Source organism: Xenopus tropicalis, chromosome 7 (genome assembly GCF_000004195.4).
Source record: "Xenopus tropicalis strain Nigerian chromosome 7, UCB_Xtro_10.0, whole genome shotgun sequence".
NCBI classification, from domain to species: domain Eukaryota; kingdom Metazoa; phylum Chordata; class Amphibia; order Anura; family Pipidae; genus Xenopus; species Xenopus tropicalis.
Genome location: NC_030683.2, coordinates 34,846,309 through 34,869,119, shown reverse-complemented (window position 1 = coordinate 34,869,119; position 22,811 = coordinate 34,846,309). Strand labels below are relative to the sequence as shown.

Sequence of the window (22,811 nt, the reverse complement as noted above, 5' to 3'; positions counted from 1 at the left end):
ATAGATCTTCAGCTTGTGTTAAACTGCAAATCCCAGATCTCCAATGCTGCATAAAGCTGGCCATACAAGCACCGATAATATCGTACGAAACCTCGTTTCGTACGATATTCGGTGCGTGTATGGCAAGTCGGCGAGTCGACCAATATCGCAGGAAGCTGCTGATATCGGTTGACTCGCTGATTGGGCCAGTTAAAAGATTTTGATTGGGCACCATTGAAGGCACCTGACCAAAATCTGCCTTCAGCGCTGAATCGGCAGAAGGAGGTAGAAATCCTATTGTTTCTACCTCCTTATCTGCCTATTTCAGCCCTGAAGGTTAGTGGCGGATCTGACGATCTTTCATGCGACCGACGGTGTGTGGCCACCTTAAAGCTGGCCATACACGTGGCGATCTCACGATGTTTCGTACGACCGTCGGTCGCACGAAACATCGTCAGATCCGCCACACACCATTCAGGGCTGAATCGGCAGGTAAGGAGGCAGAAACAATAGGATTTCTACCTCCTTCTGCCGATTCAGCTCTGAAGGGAGAATTTTGGTCTGGCGCCTTCTATGGCGCCCGATCAAAATTTTCTAACTTGGCCGATCGGCGAGTCGACCGATATCAGCAGCTTCCTGCGATATCGGTCGGCTCGCTGACATGCCATACACGCACCGATTATCGTACGAAACGAGGTTTCGTACGATAATATCGGTGCGTGTATGGCCACCTTAAGACTGAACCATTTCTGACCTTGTCAGATAATAGGCATGTATAAGATAAACCTTAACACAAAGAAGAATTGTTGGACGGATATTTGCACCTTGCTGTGTTTAATATTTTACAGGGGGAAGCTGACTGACTGGCAGGAGTTTCTGCTGGTGAAGAGTAAAAGAAACACTACGATGGTTAAATATCCTTTCTATTGGATTTTTATTAAGGTGGCAAAGGGATTACGTTGGGAAGGGGGGCAAACAAGCATTTTGCCTTCTCCTAGTTCAGTTTCTTCAGCACCTACTGTAGAGAGCTATATTGTTACATTTGTTCAGGGATATATATTTTTCCATATTTTATATTTGTATATGGCCTACCTGATAGCCCCACTTACAGCTTTTCTGTACAGTAATGTAACCAACCAATCAGTCAGCTAGGTCTAGACCTAAACTGGCAATCTGTGCATTCTGGCAAATGCCAGAGGGGCTGCTGTAAGATGCCACTTTTAATTGGCCTGGTGGTAGAATGTATAGCCCTCTGTTTACTTAAAATGCTAGGACTTATTTTGAATCCTAGTCCAGACCTGGTCAGATCAATACAATTTGCTTTTCCACATGTGTGGCCAGATCTTATGATTATCAAACGGTTTGGGTCAATCTGAACAGATGAGAAAGACCAAAACCCTATAAAGCTAGATAGTAATGTAGAATAAACAGAGAGATACACAGATACATTGCATTTTCATCTTTGTTTCCTTAACCTGAGGGTCTACTTACTTGGAAGATTTTCCAGGCTTGATACATTTTATCTACGTGGATCGGACTGTAGGCCAAATGGTGGCCCCCTCTATAAATACTGATAGCAAAACATCTTCCGAGCTGGGAACTGGATTGTTGGCCAGTTTTATTAAAAATAAGGTATTTATATCCTTTGCTTAGTGGGTGCCAGTTGGGCTGGAAAATGCTAGAATGAGAAACCTTTTGTACTGCAATTCTCTCAGTGTTTCCTATGAACTATCCGAAATACAAATAACCACAACATATGGATCACGACATATGGGTCACAACACAGTTGCAGTTTGCTTCACAGCTTTTAATTCATCTGAAAACCTTTTCAGCATTTGTAGATATGTTCATTTTGTACAATCCTATGACACGTCGCCAGCAGCAGGACTTACATATTCCCACTTGCAAGCTAGATACTGGAAATGTAAGTCCTAAGCAGAGATCTTTGTGTTGATATTTATACCTAGAGCCGCTGTACAGTGCCACACACATGTAGTCCCTGCAGATCAGTCCACTTGTTGCACATTTCTCTTGGTGTGTATACACATGCATTTTCTGTGTGTTGTACAGTATGGAGTGTTTGCCAGTGCAACAGCTCGGCGTGCTTAAAAATGGGACATTGGCTGAACCAAAAGCTTTTACCCTCTCTTTCATTGAAACATTTTCTAGGTTTGGTCCTTCATTGGTTTGTCACGGAGATACCTTCAGAAAGGATACACAACGCTAACTCTGCGAGATGGGGACTATTATTGCTGCTACTTCCTCTGGTTTGAGAATGAAGCAGTGAGTGTCCATTAATTCTACTGCCCCACGTGCCCCGGCCTTAAAGGAATTGTTCATCTTTAAATTCACTTTTAGTGTGATGTAGAAAATGCTAATCTGAGACAGTTTGCAATTGATCTTCATGTTTTAATATTTTCGGTTTTTCAGTCACTTAACTTTTTGTTCAGCAGCTCTCCAGTTTGGTATTTCAGCACTGTCTGGTTGCCAGGGTCCAATTAACCTAGCAACCAGGAAGTGGTTTAAATTAGAGACTGGAATATGGCTAGAGGAGGGCCTGGATAGAAGGATAAGTAATACAAAGTAACAATAAAATCGCAGCCTCACAGAGCAATAGTTTTTTGGCTGAAGGGGTCAGTGACCCCTATTTGAAAACTGGAAAGAGTAAAAAAGGAAGGTAAATAAAAAAACTATTGCAAAAATTAGAAATCTGGGTCATTCTGCTGCTTTTATGGTGGAGCGGAGTGACCAGGCTCTGGGGTAAGGGGATCTGCCTCCTAAAGAATGTGAGCTGGGAAGTTGAACTGTTTCTAGTTACAAGTGGCCAGTGGGAGCAGAGGTTGCACCTATTTACTGTGACCGAGGCTTGGCTTGTGGCTGACCCAATCCTAGGGCAGCATTTCCTACCCCACCAGGTGCTTTGCATGTTGCTTTCTAAAACATTTAGAGAAGGCCGTGGGGGTTGCCAAGTAAAGCTGGTACCATTCCAAAGCTGTGTGCCAATGTGTTCTGCTGAATGACTCTGTGCCTGCGCAATGTACACCAGCTCCTAGAATGCACTGACTGTGTAGTGGTGTATTCATTACAGGGATTAAAGGAGGCCTTTCATGTTGTGCATCTCATACCTAGCAGGGAACAGACAGAGTCCATTTCACGCTGTTCTTTGCTCTCCTTTCCAACATTTATCTCTATGTATTTTTTTTTTAAAACAGGGTGATAAACTTGAAATCATTGAGGTTCCTGTTTTAGGAGATGATTCTGCTCCTATAGGAATGCTGGCAGGCGAATATTACAGGTAATTGTCTGTGACGTGCAATAACAATCCTTCAATTTGAGCAGTGCCTCTCTGGATGTTGATTTTCCATCTGTTTAGAACTGACCTCTTGTGCTACATTACCTGCTTCCTTCCCCGGTATGTGCAACTCTCCACGCTACTCGGAAATATGATCCAGCCACAATGCTTACTTGAGCCAGTTAGGATTTATGGCTAGGTGGGTGCTGCAGACAGATGTCGTCTTGGGTTTTGTTGCTTGTGTGTCTAAAGGATGTAAGCTAAAACCCACAAGGGTTAATACTGTCTACAAATACACGTGTCAGTCACCCTGTGGAGCAGCTTCTGGCACTCTGCTGCATTTGTAGTAAGTTGTGTATATACATAAGGTACTTTGCTGCTTCAAGACAGGGGGTTTATTTTTTTCTTTGCATTTTGTACTTTACACCTAGCAAGCAATTCATTAAAGTATGCTGAGCTGGCACAATGGCACTAGATGTACTGAATGTGTGTAGGCACAAGTAGCTTTGGTATACACAATAGTGTGTGTAATTCTGTGTTTCACAATGATCCTCCACCCATCCTTTCTTGTCTGTTTAGGAAACTGCTTCGCTACTACAGCAAAAACCACCAGACAGAGCTGGTTAAATGCTATGAACTGCTCACCCTGCACTTGGGCATCATCCCTCCAGAGTTTGTGATCCAGCAGTGCCATGATCTAGCCCGCAAGCTATGGGAACCATCCCGGATCCCTCTTCTATAGAGGAACAGGAGGAGCCACCAGTATTGTAAATTCACCAGATCATTCCCACCTAACTGTGCCTATTTACATGAGCAATGCTGCTCCTAGAGACATTCTGTAGTATTAAATATAATCAGGTGACTGATGTTATTAATGTTCGGATTGCACTGAACTGCACTGAAGCCAAACATTCCCTTAGTTGCCTTGTGGCACAGTACAGATGCATGGGAGTGACTGCTGTAATCTCCTGCAATCTTGCTCCATAATAGTTATAGTGTGTCCATGCACCATCTGACCCTAGGACATCAATGGGGTTTAATAATGTATATACAAAGTTGGCCAAGTGTAGTTACTACTATGAACAAAGCTTTAGTCTTAGCCTGCAATACCTTATAAACAAGCAGTTTGAAAAAAGCATACTTGGGGCAGGGCAGAGAGGCCTTTTGCTCCCTTTTTATTTACAATAAAATAATACATTTGACAGTCACCGCTCACAGAGCATTATTTTTTTGTTGCTGGTGTCAGTGACCCCAAAAAACAGATGTTATTTTGGAAAGTGGCAAACAATTCAACAATTATAAAGCACTAAAGATCAATTAGTTGCCAATAGGATATTCTGGAAGATACTAAAAGTTTATTTGATGGTGACCTACGCCTTTAATGGACTTGGTAGCTGATACCCCAATCTTGCAACTGTGAGATTTTGCTTTCTCCCTCCCTTTGCCATAATGTGTCTGGATCCTTCATGGCTGTAAGTGAGGAATCAGTGCATAACTATCAGACTGCCTTCATATGCCAAGTTGAAAACAACCACAGAATATACCTGGCACAGACCCCAGGCTGTATTTTTGTAACCTGCAACAAAGTGTAGATAGAAAGAAATCTGTATAGAAAATATCCATTTGGTACGACAAATTCTGTAAGTTTTAACAAATACTTTGGAATAAAATAACATGATTATACATTATGTTTGCCTTGCTCTGCTTTTTTTATGTGGCTACAAATTCTCAGTTTTGTTCACTGAATGAATAATTTGTGCGTATTTATACAAACAAACAGTGTTCAGAGATTTGCCTAAAAAAATAAAAATCAACAAATCTGTACAGACAGCAAAGCACAGAGAACACACTGTGCTGATATGTTCATCCTTCTGCTTCCTAAAGCTCCTCTGCTGATTCCCAGCAACTAATAATAAACTCTGCACACACTCAGTATGACACTGGTGCCCAATTGGGGCAGAGACCCATGTTCGTATAACCACTGCCCCTAAGGAACACAGAAAAACTTTTCTGCCTCCCAGAATTGACATTACTGGGCGTGGTTGGGTCAGCATGGAGTGTGTGGCCTCCACTGAGGATTATTGGCGATTTAACGAGTCTCTAGGAGAATGGGCAGGCACTCAGAGATACAAGACTGGGTGTAGTAGAATTTATTATAGGAACATATGAAGTATAGAGGGCCAATGCCACTGCTATCCAAAGGGCAGACTAAAGCTAACCATATACTGAAATACAGCAGAAGGTCCCCACATGAACATGTCTGCCACGTGGAGGGCCTAACCAGACTCATAATATTGTTTGGCCCCTACATCAACAACTGGATTACAAAAAAGCCAAAGCAGAGCCATCAGGAGAGGAACACATCATGGGATATTCAAACCTGCAAAGATATCTGGCTGGCAATAAGGCCCCATATATGGGCAGGTAAGCTTCTGCAGAATTCAGGCAGAAAAGGTTATAAAAAAGCTCTTAATTGTCTTAAAATACCACACTACACTGCCCCTTTAAGCAGTGTATATGCAATGCTGCAGAACTTGTCCGGCACATAAACCAAGTACTCAGCTTACAGCTAAACTGTTTAATCTGCACTGCATTTTTTAGAGCCCTGTCCCGCCCCTGGATTCCTTGGAACATGTATAGAGCCTCCATTGCTTTCTAGGCCGATGCACAGTAGGTGAGAATAGCTAACCAAAGTCCACAGGCCAAAGTTATAAAGCAGAAATCAGTCTGTAGTGAGTGCACTGAAGGGTAAATATGCCTGGCTGTGGCTTGCATTGCTTTAAACAAACTCTCTGGCAGGGCAGACACTCTTACTCCAAAATACCGGGCCGGCTAAAGCTGAAATATGATGCTGTGATCATTGGAGGAGGTAAATTCCATCGGCTATGTTTGCGCTTTTATGTTTGACAATTGTCACGTTTTACTGTAGAAATATTTTCAAAATGTTCTGAAGGGACAATGCTGCTAAAATATAGCTCTGTTGAATTCTGGAAGAAAATGGAAAAACTATTGATATCTGTGCTGTTTTCCAGCTAACTGGGGGGGAGCTGTTTCCCCTTGCACTCTATACTTCCTGCCTGGAAAGCTACAAACTGCAGCAGAAAGACAACAGGCATTCTAAGGGAGCACTTATATTAGTATCTGCACCCCTTTCCATGTATGTCTGTTGAGAAATGATATTTCATGTACATGTAGACTGGACCCCTTCTTTTATTTCAATTACCCGCATTCACATTGGAAACTATTTTTACTGAGAAAAAGAAATACTCCTGCTTGCAGGGCATGCACAGTGGGTTATGGGTACATAGCATTATTGCTTGTGACATGCAACTCCCTGTCCCTGCAGTGACACTGCTAGAGGTGTTCTTGGTACGGGTACAGTCTTAACATTGTATGGCAGCTCTCATATATATACTATAATAGGCAGAGAGGGGTTGTCCTGTGCTGTGTCCTCACTACAGACATAGGTGGAATCATCAACAAATCACAAGTAAAAGAAGGTCATCAACTTGGCCCCTCTAAGCTCATCCAGGTATAAGGGCCTAGGTGTTTTATCCTGGCCTACAGCACATCAAAACCGTGCAAATAAAAGTCTCACAGCACATAGACATTCTCTCTGAGGTGGTGGAAAAATGCTAGAAACAGTGGAAAACACCACAGTCTCTGGGGGATCTCTTATGCTTAGGCACGTATGTGCATTTTCAGGCTGAGAGTCCAGTGATTTCCATTGGAGTGTTTGACTGGCACAGCAAAACAGTATTCCAGCAGCTTAAAAAATCAGACTAGGGTGTTGATATGAAGTTCTTCCTCCCTTTGCTGCTGTTACAGTCTTTGCTCTTCTGTGAAGGCTTCACCACTAAATGATTTTGGTTGGTTGTTTTTGCCCCCATTTAGCTAGAAGAAGCATTAGTGAGGTTGGGTACTGAGGGTGAGTGACTGGACTCAGCTGGTATTCCCAACCATCTGACAGGTGTTCTATTGGGTTGAGGCCAAGCATATAGGCAGTTTTTCTAATACCATTTTAGCAAAGCTTATCCTCTGCAAAAGGATATTATTGCTGTGAAAAAGGCCACTGCAAAACTGTTAATACAAAGAAGGACACAGGAATTGTGAAAAATATCATTTGTAGATGCCACTAAACAGGGTGCCACAAAATCTTCATATTGGTGTACCCCAGTTCCACCCCCATAGTCCTTGTAAGGCACCTACCTAGGGGCAATCTGATCCTTAGAGGCCTGGTTACTACAACCCACTCAGTTAACTCCACTTACTATACACGTGGCTAGTATAATACATCTCATGAACCCTTGTTTAATTGGGATAGAAGATACAATGTTGAAATTGTTTTCTAAATCCATTATTTTATTCTTTTATAGGACACAATGGGCTTGTGGCAGTAAGTGTATTCGCATCTAAGAACTGCCTTATACACTCTATGTCGTGGGATGGTAAAATGATAACCTGCTAATCTAAAGACAAAAGGTCACTGGTTAAGCTAAACCCACCAAAAGAAAAGGAACAATCCATATAGCAGCAGCAGCAGGACTATACTTGCAGATGTAACTATAGCAGCAACCAGTAACATCAGTCATTCTCCCTACTATTAAGCCCTCCCATCACCATGCCGCCAATAATAGCTGATCCCTTTACCATGAAGGTACTAACAACTGATGCACACAACGCCTTCCCATTCACCCTATACTTTCAACCCAAGACTCTGCATACAGCCAGTGCTCCCTATACTGACCTGAAACCAAAAACACTCCTGCCCCATTGAGTTTCTGTATATGTGTAATAAGTAAGGATGTTTCAATTCCAGAGAAAAAGATTGTCCTCCAATATTAAAATCGATTAAATTTAACGCATTGCATGAACACTGTACTAGCCATAACACCCTAGCAGGATACCATTCTAGGCCTCGAACTTAGAGGCAGATTTATCAATGTTCGTATCAATGTTCCCAGCATCCCATCTTTTCTCTGGAACTGCAGCTCTTTGTTAGCCCCTGGCCTAGTGTATGTCATTTGCCCTTCCTTTTAGTTACTACTTATCCTTTTCTATGGTCTGCAAGCCTGCAAATGTCTTGTACATCGCTATTTAATTAGAATACAGCCCTTTGCTCTAGATTCCCCTTTTCTATAAAAAAAAAAAACACACAAAATCATAATTACAATATAACAGTAGAAATATATTACTCCATATTATTTATATATATATATATATATATATATATATATATATAGGCTAAAACCTGTAGGAGCTTGTGTTCTGAAAGGGAAAATCGGGCTTTGTATTATGGCAAAATGTTTTTCATTGTTGATACTACATTTTGTGTCTGTGGCTTTCAGGCTGCATATTTGCAGAGATCTGGAGTAAATACTGTGGTTCTGGAGAGGCGGCATGTGATTGGTGGAGCTGCGGTTACAGAGGAAATCATTCAAGGTTTATTTCCAATTGCTTTTTGTATGGTTATTATATATTGAATGGCAAGGATTTCAATAGTCAGCAGTGGGAGTTGAGAGGTGATTTGGGGCATTTTGCTGTCACTTTTTCAGCATGGAAAAACCACTTAGGGGCTTTACCCCTAAAATAATTTTCTGTTCCTATCAAATCAGTTATTCAACCATTATATAGGTTAGGATATAAGCACTAAGATATTGCCTATTATGCACTAATATAACAAACAGGTTTTATTTCTAGTAATACCTACTTATGGCCACCCTCTTCTCTAAGAGCCTGGGTTGTAAAATTTGGCTTTGAGGTCCAGTAGCCTTGAATAATGAGGGGCAGGGTTAATAATGACTTCATTTACCAGACTTTTGGCCACCCAGCACTTACTGCCAGGTGATGATGCAGATGGCAAATACTCCATTATGAGCTAAATGGATTTTAATGTTAATGGGTATTACTATGAATCATGTTTGCTAGGGCATTAATAAATGTTGCCAATTTAAGACAAAGGGTAGGTTGATTATTTTACATCTGTTTAAAACTTTTTTTTTACCTTTTATATATATATATATATATATATATATATATGTGTATATATATATATATATATATATAATTTTTTTTTTTTTTTTTTTAAGGTTTTAAATTCTCAAGAGCATCTTACCTTCTCAGTCTGCTTAGACCTCAGATCTACAAGGACCTAGAACTCAAGGTGAGTTTTACTCTACTGGGTTAAATACAGTATCAACAGCAGTATCAAATGAGTTTTCAGCAATGGCTAATTTCATTGAGGCACAGGCAGAATTTTACAAATGCCAAGCCTTGCTGCACACCTATATACTCTTATGTGATGGTTCCTAAAGGCTGCTGAAGTGCAGACTGCACATTAAATGTCCTCTGGCTCCATTATATGACTGTACTATCATATCCCAACCACTCACGGACAGTCCAATTTGTCTCTATTATAATAAGGAACTCTTCCTGATTGCTATACAAGTTCTAGTTTGTAGAACCTGGAATCCATGTAGGACTGAATGGCAGCAATCAGTGTTAGCTGAACAGTTCATGAGTCAAAAGTAGCTGATAAAAGTTAAACTTACCAACTAGCCTATAGGAAAGGCAGTGTAAGATAATACTCTTGGACCACTGAGATACAGCATCCATGGCCAGTACAACTGTTCTTCTTCCAGCGTGGTGTACTTAATACAGTGCGCTAGATGCCCAACAGGAGGACTGTATATAGGAGAGACTGGTCAAAGCCTGAGAAAGAGAAATACATATCACTGCTTTACTATAACAAATAAAAAACTGGATGCACCAGTAGGGAACCATTTTAACAGCCCTCACCATTCCATAAACGATTTAAGAATCTTGGTCCTTAAAGGAACAGTAACACCAAAAAATTCAAGTGTATAAAAGAAATTACAATATAATGTACTGTTGCCCTGCATTGCTACAACTGGTGTGTTTGACTCAGAAACACTACTATAGTTTATATAAAGAATGCAGCTGTGTAGCCATGGGGGCAGCCATTCAAAGGAGAAAAGACACAGGCACTTAGCAGATAACAGATAAAACACTATTGTATTCTACAGAGCTTATCCGTTATCTGCTATGTAACCTGTGCCTTTTCTCCTTTTTCCAGCTTGAATGGCTGCCCCCGAAGTTGCATCAAATTTCACGCACAAATGCACGATAAGCAATCAGTCACAGCATCCAAAGCATTTGCTCAGGTAGCAGTTATTCAGCATCAACTGGGCATTTGTGCATGTGTGACATCACGGAAGCACACGTATGCACATGGCGTCACGTACAAGTACGAGGAAACTCACATCGCAGGGTCCCTGGGTTTACTTGTCTCCAGGTTGACAAATCTGTTAATAGTGTAGGATTAAAGGATTCCAGCCAGGATAGGCTCATTGCAGGCCCTAGATGTATAATAAAGGGTTTTAAAACTTTAATGCAGTGTTGCCCTATAACCATGTGCAGGGCCGCTGCTGGCCAAATGGGTGCCCTAAGCAGAAATTTACTTTTGTGCCCCCTCCCCCAAATATTACGGAAGTAAAAATAAAATAATAAAAAAAAACACCTACTAAAGGGCCCCACCCACACAGTGCCCCCAATAGCCCCCATAGACAATGCCCCCATAGATTGATTTAACTATCTGGGACAGTGGGATGCGCTATAAAAACCGGTGTTGGGGGGTATGTTATAATATATCAAAAAAAATATTTTTTTAAACAGCTGGGATGGTGCCCCCCTGGGAGTTGGTGCCCTATGCAGACTGAGTACTCTGCTTATAGGGAGCGGCGGCCCTGACCATGTGTGCAGTACTGAAGGATTTAAGGATCATGTTTTCATGTTCATGTAAAATAAAAAATACTAAACAAAAATTAGAATGCAGAAATGATACCTTAGACATTAGCAGGCTGTATAATATGTACTTATTTTGACATTATAATATAACCATATCAGTAACAGGTGCTGTTCTGCCTCTCCATTCTAAGCATTGCAAGTGTGATCTCTATAACTTATCAAGTTGTCTTATAATAGCAATAACTTACAAACTGTGAAGATCTTGACAACAGTGAACACTCAAGATAGGTCAAAAGATCATAATATGATCCACTCCAGCAAATATATGTGTGTGCTAAAATGGAGCCTAGAGATACTGCTAGGGGGGTGGAGTTAACCACACAGACAGAAAACTGAGGAAACTACGGGGGGAGAGATGGGAACAAATTAAACGAAAGGCAAAGGATGAAACAACAATGCATGTGTAACGTGACAGGTGTTGAGGGATAAAAAAGGAGATTAATATAGACAAAGGGGCATGAGTAGGCAGGAGAATGGGTTGGTGTTTGGGGGCTTTCAGGCAATTGTTAGATAAGATAAAGGGAAGCTTCTGGAAGAGGCTGCCAATTTGGAATGATGGCTTCTTACCCTTCCCTGTGGTGTAATTCTGGGAACTATCTATGCTATAACCCTGGGGATAAGTGGGAACATTTCCTAATAGTGGACCTGAGAAACAAGGAGATGTGGTAGGACACAACCTTGAATTTAAATAGGGTCATATATAAAACAGTATAAAACATGATTTTTATAGCCTAGAAATAATGTTACATATACAGGTATGGGACCTGTTATCCAGAAAGATCAGGCCCAAAGATTTTTTGATAAGGGATCTAATTTGGATCTCTATATTTTAAATCTAATAAAAATGTAAACATTAAATAACCCAATAGGATTGTTCTGCCCCCAATAAGGGGTAATTATATCTTAGTTGGGATCAAGTACAAGGTACTGCATCTCACACAGAAAGTAAACACATTTCTATGGCAACCCCCTTGGCCACAGGATTAAACTTCACTATTCAAATTACATCAAGTGCTAGGGTTTCACTGGAGATGCATAGAAACCATAAGTGCCTGTCAAGTTCATCTTTATTGACTAAAAATTAAACTAATAATTCCCCTAGCACTGACTCAGAATATCAGAAAAATCCTAATAAACTTAATCTGTTTTGAGGGAAAAAATATCCTTTCTCCCTCCAACTGTTCAATAAATATGTATGAATTATTGCTTTCCAGGCCTTCCATTCCGAAGGATCTAGTTTCACAGAATGTTAAGGAAACGTCCAGGATTTTTCATCCAAGGCACAGCAAATGCTAATTATGTTTCTTTTAGCTGTAAAACAAAAAATTCTGATTTATAATACAGGTATAGGACCCATTATCCAGAATGCTCGGGACCAATTATATTCCGGAACTCCATACCTTAAGTATACTAAAAAAAAACAAAACGTTAATTAAACCCAATAGGATTGTTTTGCCTCCAATAAGGATTAATTATATCTTAGTTGAGTTCAAGTACAAAATACTGTTTTATTATAAAAATTAAACATATTTGGTTATAATGGAGTATGAGAGATGGCCTTCGCATAATTTGAAGCTTTCTGGATAATGAGTTTCCAGAAAATGGGTCCCATACATTTATATGTATAATTACTGGCTTACAAAGTACCCCACCCAACCTGTACCCACATCCACAATATACCCTTTGGAGCAATGTGGTACCAACTTAGCCTGGTCCTCTTACACATCACAATCAGATTCATTTGGACATGTTAGTTTGTACAGTATTCTGAGCCAATTTGCTACTGGATTTATTTTTTTCTTATTTGTGAGTTTTCAGATTTTTGTTCAGCAGCTCTTCAGTTTGGAATTTCAGCAGCTATCTGGTTGCTAGGGTCTTGTTTACCCTAACAACCAGGCAGTGGTTTAAATGAAAGACTGGAATATGAATAGCATAGGACCTGAATAGAATAGACAAAGTATGGTAAACAAATTATGGAAAGATCCCTTATCTGGAAAACCATAAGATTTATCAAAATGTGTGATTAGAGTTTAAAACAAAAAACTCACCCACTTTCTAATTACTCCTATGGGAGCATATTTATCAAGCTCTGAATTTCACCCATGGATAAACATGCTTCTAAAAATCCCATAGGAATGAAAAGAAAGTGGGTGAATTTTTCTGCGGCAAACTCTAATTTTACATTTGAATCAATCTGCCCCTTTAAGTGTCAGACATTCTGGATAACATGTCCCATACCTGTGCACACACTGTACTTCAATAAATCACTTTCTGTTGTTTAATTTATTTCAGAAACATGGACTAAAAGTTTATTTTCGAGACCCCCATTCCTTTACTCCTATACTGGAAACCAGCAATGGACACGAGCCAAGGTCACTCCTTCTGGGTGGAGATATGGCGGAAAACCAAAGGCAGATAGCTAAGTTTTCTGAGAGAGATGCAAAGGTGGGAAGTCCATAAACACCATAATATATATATATGTGTGTGTGTGTGTATGTATGTATGCGTGTGTGTATGTATGTGTGTGTGTGTATGTATGTATGCGTGTGTGTATGTATGTATGCGTGTGTGTGTATGTGTGTGTGTGTATGTGTGTGTGTGTGTATGTATGCGTGTGTGTGTGTGTATGTATGCGTGTGTGTGTATGTATGCGTGTGTGTGTATGTATGCGTGTGTGTGTATGTATGCGTGTGTGTGTATGTATGCGTGTGTGTGTATGTATGTATGCGCGTGTGTGTATGCGCGTGTGTGTTTGTATGCGTGTGTGTATGTATGTGTGTGTATGTATGTGTGTGTGTATGTATGCGTGTGTGTGTGTATGTATGTGTGTATGTATGTGCGTGTGTGTATGTATGCGTGTATGTATGCATGTGTGTGTGTATGTATGTGTGTGTGTATATGCGTGTGTGTATGTATGCGTGTGTGTGTATATGAGTGTGTGTATATGTATGTATGCGTGTGTGTGTATGTATGCGTGTGTGTGTGTATGTATGTATGCGTGTGTGTGTATGTATGTGTGTGTATGTATGCGCGTGTGTGTTTGTATGCGTGTGTGTATGTATGTGTGTGTATGTATGCGTGTGTGTGTGTGTGTGTATGTGTGTGTATATGTATGCGTGTGTGTGTATATATGCGTGTGTGTGTATGTATGTGTGTGTGTGTATGTATGCGTGTGTGTGTATATATGCGTGTGTGTATGTATGTGTGTGTGTATATGCGTGTGTGTATGTATGCGTGTGTGTGTATATGAGTGTGTGTATATATGTGTGTGTGTGTATGTATGTATGCGTGTGTGTGTGTATGAATGCGTGTGTGTGTATGTATGCGTGTGTGTATGTATGCGTGTGTGTGTGTGTATGTATGCGTGTGTGTGTGTATGTATGCGTGTGTGTGTGTGTATGTATGTGTGTGTATATGTATGCGTGTGTGTGTATATATGCGTGTGTGTGTATGTATGTGTGTGTGTGTATGTATGCGTGTGTGTGTGTATGTATGCGTGTGTGTGTATGTATGTGTGTGTATATGTATGCGTGTGTGTGTATATATGCGTGTGTGTGTATATATGCGTGTGTGTGTATGTATGTGTGTGTGTATGTATGCGTGTGTGTATATATGCGTGTGTGTGTGTATATATGCGTGTGTGTGTATGTATGTGTGTGTGTATGTATGCGTGTGTGTGTATATATGCGTGTGTGTATGTATGCGTGTGTGTATGTATGTGTGTGTGTATATGCGTGTGTGTATGTATGCGTGTGTGTGTATATGAGTGTGTGTATATATGTGTGTGTGTGTATGTATGTATGCGTGTGTGTGTGTGTATGTATGCGTGTGTGTGTGTATGTATGCGTGTGTATGTATGCGTGTGTGTATGTATGCGTGTGTGTGTATGTATGCACATGTATGGAAATACAATCTCTTTAGTATAAAAACAAACCGTTACAAGAAACATGACTCACCAAAAAGTTGTCACCTCTGTGCAAGGGACACATTGGCACTGCATAATTTTTGGATATTTACACGACATTTACATGACAGTTAGAGGTGTCAGGATCAACCACCTACTCACTAATTAACACTTCTGGCTTCTTATCTAAGGAAATTGTTTATATATTCAGCACAGAATGACCCAAAACAAGGATATGAGGTGATTTAGAAATGCAGTTACCGCTCTGTAAGGGTCATTAACCTAGAGCCTAGGTGGATGCACAAAAGCACTTACTTAAGCTGGCCATACACGCACCGATAATATCGTACGAAACCTTGTTTCGTATGATGTTCGGTGCGTGTATGGCAAGTCGGCGAGTCGACCGATATCGCAGGAAGCTGCTGATATCGGTCGACTCGCCGATCGGGCCAGTTAAAAGATTTTGATTGGGCGCTATAGAAGGCACCTGACCAAAATCTGCCTTCAGTGCTGAATCAGCAGAAGGAGGTAGAAATCCTATTGTTTCTACCTCCTTATCTGCCTGTTTCAGCCCTGAAGGTTAGTGGCGGATCTGACGATCTTTCGTTCGACCGATGGTCGCACGAAAGATCGCAGATCGCCACGTGTGTGGCCACCTTAAGGCAATACTGCTGAAATGCAGCTGTCTGCACTATAACTAGGAGTGCAGAGATTTGCTGCAATTTACAGTATCTACATGCAAGTCAGGGTGGATTGTGCCTGGTTTTTTGCACCCTGCCCTGCAAGTAGTAAGGGGCAGGTAGGGCTGGGTAAGAATAGAACAGGGGTTATAAATATCCCTCTGAGGCCCCCAAACAGGCCATAGGCATCCATTAGACTGTTGTGTTCTACATCCTGTCCAATTTATACTCTTACTGCAAAGGCAAACTCTCCATTTTGTTGTCTGTGTGGGCAGTGAATATTAAAAAATACCTTTGTATTGGTGTCAGTGTGAATTAATGGTGGTAAAACACTACAATCGTGTAAGACTGTAAAATTCAGGAGAAAGCAATTTCCCACAATGTTATTTGTTTTCTGTCCCACTGATGTAACCAGGCTTTTCCCGTTTCTCATTTCTTTCAAGGCATATCCAGAATACGAGAGCTTTATGAATCGCCTGGTGCTGGCTATAGATCCCCTTCTGGATGCTCCCCCCTTAGACACAAAAGCCATTTTGGAAGGGCCACTTCTAAACAGATTGAAATCACTCAAAACTCTCCAGCCATTGCTTAAAGCAGGTCAGTAGCACTGTGGGCAGGAGGTTTTTTTGTGTTTCATGATTTTTGTTGTTGTTGCCTTTCATGTTTTTTTGGGAATGGGCAGAGGTTATTGTGCAACACATGCAAACAAGGCCAAGTTGGCAGAGATGAAGTATTACCAGTATAAGCTTTTATTGTCAGGTGAATTAGTATTAGCTTGAATGGAGTGACACCATGTTACGGAGAGGGAGCAGGGACATCTGCCAACTCACCAGCAGGGATGGCCACTGCTCACTTCATAGCCTTCGACGCACACCGCACACGCGTTGTGGTTCCTGGCGCACACAGCAGATGTGCATGTCTTTTGATTTCAATGCAGGTTTTGACGTACTGTGCAATGACATCATCCTAGCAGTAAATTTGAATATTTAAAGGGCCTTTTTGCTATTTTCATTTGCCCAACATTCAGTGTCAGACTGGCCCACCAGAATACCAGGAAAACTCGTAGGCCCTGGTGTCAGTTGGCCTTCTTGCTTCTAAATATTTGGCCAGTTGCATGGTCATTCCCAACTGCTGTATGGGATAAAGAGATGTAAGGATAGAGAAAAGAGACTTGAATAATAAAGGGGTTGAGGGAAAAGAGGTTGAGCAAGGAGGAGAATTAATAGTTTAGAAAGTGGTCCTATGGTCAAAGGTTTTCTGGTGGGCCCTGGAATCAGTCCGACACTGCCAACATTGGTCTATCCTGTATAGTTCCTGGGTGCACTTCCTATCTGATCTTGTGTTCTTGACCTTTGCCTGTTCTTTGACCGTTGCCATTTCACTACGTGTACCGACCGACCTATTGCCTGTTACTGACAACATTTCTGGATTCCAATTCTGTGCTGCGCTCTAAGTTCAGTTATTAACCTTGTCCACTTTACTTGACTATGGTTTGCTCTTCTCCATTACTCCTGCAACACACACCGGTTTCCTCGCCTTCCCAGAACTTCTGCCCTGGTTCTCTCAAAACCTGGCAGCATCAAAGTAGCAGTGGGCTCCTCCCGAAGTGAAAGGTGGCTTGGTATTAGTTCTGCGTTTTGGGATACCAAGAGTTAAGCATCAGTTGGGATAGGCCGGGATAAAATATTTAATAAAACAGGTCAGTTTGTATTAACCTTAATCAGTCTTTGTTTACACTGCTTTTTTCTCATCTAGGACTGACAATCGGAAGTCAATTTCCTAAGTATTATGAAGTTCTCACTGCCCCTATATGTAAGGTATGTGGCATACTTTTCCCCCTGATTATACAAAGGCACAATTCTATGAAAATGTCCACAGCAAATTTATGAAATATTGGGGTTATGTAATAAAAGGAGAAAATTTTGCTACAGGTCTACTTGACAATAGCAACTAAAAAGCAGGTAATATTTACTAATTTCCTATTCTAAAGTTAACTTCTTGTGGGTTAGTATCTGTAATGGCGCCTGGGCGCCTGGGACTTGCAGTTAAGATGATCCTCTTTGTTTCTGTAAAATTCATTTGTTTAGTGTCTTTGAAGTTTTTGAATTGTAGTCCAATGCTTGGGTAAGCCCATTGCTGACCAACAGTGAACTATGGAATTAAATAATCCAGCCTAACCCACGATGTTCAATTTGCTATTATTTTATTCGATCTGTTCCATCTGTCAGTCACACTGCATGATTATTTGGTTCCTGACATTGGAAATATGAGTGACTGATGTAAAGGCAATTCTTTAAGTGCACTAATAATCCACAATCTTTAGTTACAATGTAACATTGTCCAAATACGTTTTAAATATGATATTTTAATTACAAATTATTCTAAATCTAGTCTATCAAATATTCTTGAAGTCAGATTTTATCCAGGTCAGGACAGCAAGTAGGCACTTGTCTTTAAAAGCTACAATATCAGAGACTGGGCAAAGCCAGTAGGCTGAATTGTTTGAATTGAGTTCCAGACACCCATAATGGATGTTTTGTGACTCCTGGCAAATTGCAAGTGTGATCCTTTAGCAGGTATAATGATTCTAGCAGCAATTTTTCCTGTGAAGGCTAAGGCTTCAATCCTGCCTACTGGTTTGACATCCATTAACTATCACTGATATATAGCATAATGCTTCCCCTCAATTAGAGTTCTCAGTTAGAAAGGAGTGTTACTGAGCCTCAGCACGGTGCTGTATAACAGGTGTGCTACTGCTTGCCATTTCTCTTCTATCAGCAAGAGAATCCAGGAGAGATTCTGTATTTCAGCTTGTCCTCTTCCAGAACCATCTGGTGTTTGGTACATAGTGTATGTCAATTACAGGTGCTAATGCAGCACAGTTAACAGCTATACAATGCAGTACAAAGGGGAACTTAAAAAATAAATACAAGTGAGTTAATGGGGTGGTTCACCTTTTAATTAACTTTTAGTAAAACGTAGACAGGGGCAATTCTCACCTGGAGCCACCCCACCCCCCCCCCTCGCCACCCAGCATCACTAGTGCGATTGCATTCTCTGCACATTTCTGGTCTATGAACCAGAAATTCAGCTCTTAAAGTTACCAGAAGTGGATTTTAACCTCCCCTGGCTGTGCCAAAGGGCAAACCTCAGAGAGTTGGAAGTGTTCCTTGACAAAATAGACTTAGCATGTAGTTCTTTGGGTGCACCTGTGGCACCTACTGACCCAGTCTGCTGTGGGAACCCTGGAATTACTGTGGTGGCAGCTCCAGGTTTGCTTTGTGTCAGTTGTGCACAATTCTTCATTTTAAATGAACAGACACTCAATGCAACAGTGTGGGAAATCTCCTCTCCCATGGGTGGTAAAGTTTCCAATACCTGCTTCTTTACTTTAGCAGGAATGTAATGTGTTTTACATGAGGTAATTCCAGGTCAAAAAAATTAAAGTTCAATTTTAATGAATCTCTGTTTAAGTATTAGTGCAAGTATAGTACAAGGGTGTTGCATGGGAATGGTGCAGTTGGTCTACTTGGAATGGCAGACAAAGGGTAGCCTTTCACTGCACTCCTGCTCTGCTGCTCCTTAGCAAGAATTAAGTTACTCATCTACCATCGTCATAAATAGTACATATAAAAGTATGTACTGTGTGTGAATATATATATATATATATATATATATATATATATATATATAATTTTTTGAAGTAGGGGAAAATGTAATTCTTTAAACAGTTTAAGCCAGAGCCCATATGAAGGCCATAAACTCTTATTAATCTATAAATTGTAAAGCATCTTGGCCATCCCAGGCAGCTCAGCAGTCGGCCTCCCCAGCAATCACTCAGGTAGCTGCAGGGCCATGGTTTCTCCATAACAAATCACTTACAATCTCTGTATTTTTCTGTCTCAGATCCTTGATCAGTGGTTCGAGTCGGAGCCTTTGAAATGTACACTGGCTACAGATGCTGTAATTGGAGCCATGGCAAGTCCGGAGACCCCTGGAAGTGGGTATGTGAAGAGCATTTTCCGACATCTAACCATCCAGATTGTTTTATATTATTCTCTTCTCCTGGTCAGTACCAAGCTGTTCTAAATCTAAGCAGAATCGATATTCATTTTAGTTATACAGCAATGCACAGCAGAAATGCACTCTGATTTATTTACTCTCCTTCTGAAGTGACTTTATACTGGAGCCATAAGTAAGTGTCACATGCGGGTCAGCTATTGGTCCACTCTGAAAAGATATGTCAGGCCCAGACAAGAGCTATTAAAGGCACTAATTCACTTTGACTTTAGCTTTTGTCATGTCTTTGAATGCTCTATTTGACTTTAAAAGGACTTCAGTGCAATAATATAAGCCTTATTTTTTCTGAACATTTTCTTGGTAGATTTTGATATATCAACAAAGAAATTAACAATATCACAAACCAGACATATAGGATTGTGTATGAAACTGCATCTTATAATAAATGTATTATTACCCTATTTAAATAATAAATTGACACACAATGACTGTGTCAACCTGTTTGATGTAACTTGCTGCTATTAGGAGCAAGCTGCACCGAACAGAGACTGGTGGTAGGCAGACAGGCCAGAGACTCACTCTCCAAGGAGTCACAGGAAATAGGGCATCATGGTCCAACAGGCCCAGACTGGGATTCAAAATTAGCCCTGGCATTTCAAGTACACAGATGTCCACCCCCCCTCAGCCCCCCACCGGTACAATACATAGTAACTGTCACATCTTACAGCAGCTTCTCTGGTATTTGCCAGAACCCACATATTGCCAGTCTGGGCATGTGGTCCAATACCTAAGGCATCATTTTTATACAATATGTTTCCACCCAGTGCCGGACACTACCATCGGTATGTACTGGGGAAGCTGAGGGGAATATGGGTGCCACTCTCCTACATGTTGGGTGCATGTAAATTACAGTTTTTAATTATGTTCTTTGGGCAGCTGAATGCTATAGCAGTGTAGCAGTAAGCTGATGTAATAGGAAAACAGCACTAACAGCATTCATGGGTCAGTGACTTAGATGCCACTTAACTGGGTTCCTCTTAGTGGAAGGAAATAATTTAATGTATGCAATCCCTCAATTAAACAGTAAACATCATTAGAAATGAGCATACAATAATATCACCTTAAAAAGATCACATAGTGAATATACAGTGTGAATTGTCCTAGGTATGTGCTCTTGCATCATGTCATGGGAGAGTTGGAAGGGAAGAAAGGCTGTTGGGGATACGTAGAAGGAGGGATGGGGATGGTTTCCCAAGCCATTGCCAAATCTGCAGCAGCATCTGGGGCTGAGATCTATACAGAGAAGGTATGTGCACATGATTTTACTCTTTTGCCTTGATTTCCCCTAATGCAGGCTCTGCTGTAAGACAGTCCTAGGCAAGGGCTTAATGTGAATATTGTTTGTAGTGCTTGATGTCATTTCTGGTGTTCCTTGCCAAAATGTATTATTAGCATGTGGTTCTTTGGGTGCACCTGTGGCACCTATTGGTCTGCTGTGGGAACCCTGGAATTACTGTGGTGGCAGCTCCAGGTTTGCTTTGTGTCAGTTGTGCACAATTCTTCATTTCAAATGAATAGACACTCAGCGCAATAGTGTGGGAAATCTCCTCTCCCATGGGTGGTAAAGTTCCCAACAAAACCTGCTTCTTTACTTTAGTAGGAATGTAATGTGCTTGACATGCAGTAATCCCAGGTCAAAAATACCTCCTTTCGCATTACCCAGGATTGCCACATGTAATGTGTTTTCCAACTAAAGTGAAGGGGCAGGTATTGTTGGGTGCTTCATTGTCGGTGCTAGAGGAGATTTCCTGCCAGGCGATAAAGTGCCTCAGGTGACAGGGTCCTGTTTAGTAATTCCAGCCTCTAGTTCTATTTGTAATGTAAAAGCAGAGCAACCAGTAAACCTTTCTATACCGGTTCTTTTTTCCACTCACTTGTTCTTTCACTCACTCACACATTTGTCCCTGAATGCCACCCAATACTCTATAAAGTATTCTCACCCATACACCCCCACATGTTCATTGTTACGAAGCATTCTCAGATATTTTTGCAATTAGGGTTGGCCGATTTAATTACAGTTTCATATTGGCAATTAAAAACAAATCACACAGTAATCTCAATATGTTGGATATCTAATGATGAGCACTAATAGGTATGTTTCTAACTGGAGAATAGTGCAATACGATATACTATAGATCTAAATGGAGTGTACTGAAATTTGTAATTTGAAATTTAGGAGAGCATGGTGGTGCACAATATGTAGTGGTAGGGAAGCTTTAAGTCCCCTTTCCAGACCCCAAACTCAGAAGTAGCCCCTTGGCTAGTATCTTTGGTAAAATTACAACTGGTAATAAATCTAAATTAATATTTTTATTTACATATTGATGGTAGAGGTTGTAGCCATCAGTAGAGGGAGGGCCGTGGCGCATAAATCCATAGTACAAAGAGGAAACTTATAGGGGTGAAACCACATGGGTTATGTTTGATTCACTTCAATTTAAAGTTGATTTCAGATATAATTTATGGGTCTCTCTTGCTAAACCTGAAATGTGCAAAAACTAATTTGTGTAATTTGCCATGTTTTACCCACACTGATTTCTTTCACAGAACCCCAGGATTTTAGCATTTACTGCCAAATTCTGCACCCCCGCTAAAGGCAAAGAAACATCAGTACTGCTGCTTATTTATCCCAATGTAAATTGCGTGCAAAGTGCAAAGGTGCCAGTGTGGGTGTTACATAAGCATTGTCCACTTTCACCTCCCATGTTCAGTAGATTCAAGATAATTTGCATATGGGCACGGAACACTAATGGATCCCTGGGCTTAGTGGTTGCACAACTAATAATTACACAAGAACAATGCATAGACTTGTCTGACCTACAGTGATTATAAGTTCAGTCACAGAGGTGACCAATACTTGGACCTGGATGAAAAGAGGGGATTTGAGGAGTAAATTGGCAGGGATGTGCACAGCTTCAGGTTCCCAGATAATTTGAAAGAATTGGGGGAACGGACCTGTTCTTCTATCTGCTGCTTTAAGTGCAAAGGCTGGACTTGGAACGCAGTCAGGAATAGATACTGGGGATATTGTAATAAAAAGTTCAAACTT

At 40.8% G+C, this 22,811-nt stretch overlaps 2 protein-coding genes across 6 annotated transcripts in view; both read left to right on the top strand.

Annotated features, from left to right (window-relative positions):
- The window catches only part of hps1 (HPS1, biogenesis of lysosomal organelles complex 3 subunit 1), a 91,515-nt gene extending 86,556 nt beyond the window's left edge, over positions 1-4,959 (top strand). For all 4 annotated transcript variants that reach the window (XM_012966452.3, XM_012966454.3, XM_012966453.3 and 1 more), the window contains 5 exon segments: positions 828-893; positions 1,467-1,611; positions 2,149-2,262; positions 3,192-3,274; positions 3,851-4,959. In XM_012966452.3, the coding sequence (XP_012821906.1) occupies positions 828-893; positions 1,467-1,611; positions 2,149-2,262; positions 3,192-3,274; positions 3,851-4,013 (571 nt within the window). In that variant the 3' untranslated portion in view covers positions 4,014-4,959.
- Positions 4,960-5,883: 924 nt separating this feature from the next.
- Positions 5,884-22,811, top strand: part of pyroxd2 (pyridine nucleotide-disulphide oxidoreductase domain 2) — a 30,070-nt gene continuing 13,142 nt past the window's right edge. The window contains exons 1-9 of one of the 2 annotated variants that reach the window (XM_002936442.4): positions 5,884-6,140; positions 7,648-7,667; positions 8,620-8,713; positions 9,361-9,434; positions 13,391-13,543; positions 16,126-16,279; positions 17,438-17,499; positions 19,589-19,686; positions 20,867-21,008. In XM_002936442.4, coding sequence (XP_002936488.3) covers positions 6,026-6,140; positions 7,648-7,667; positions 8,620-8,713; positions 9,361-9,434; positions 13,391-13,543; positions 16,126-16,279; positions 17,438-17,499; positions 19,589-19,686; positions 20,867-21,008 — 912 coding nt within the window. In that variant the 5' untranslated portion in view covers positions 5,884-6,025. Of the gene's footprint in view, positions 6,141-7,647; positions 7,668-8,619; positions 8,714-9,354; positions 9,435-10,367; positions 10,456-13,390; positions 13,544-16,125; positions 16,280-17,437; positions 17,500-19,588; positions 19,687-20,866; positions 21,009-22,811 lie in introns of those variants that run through there. The other variant, XM_031906054.1, reaches the window with a different exon arrangement.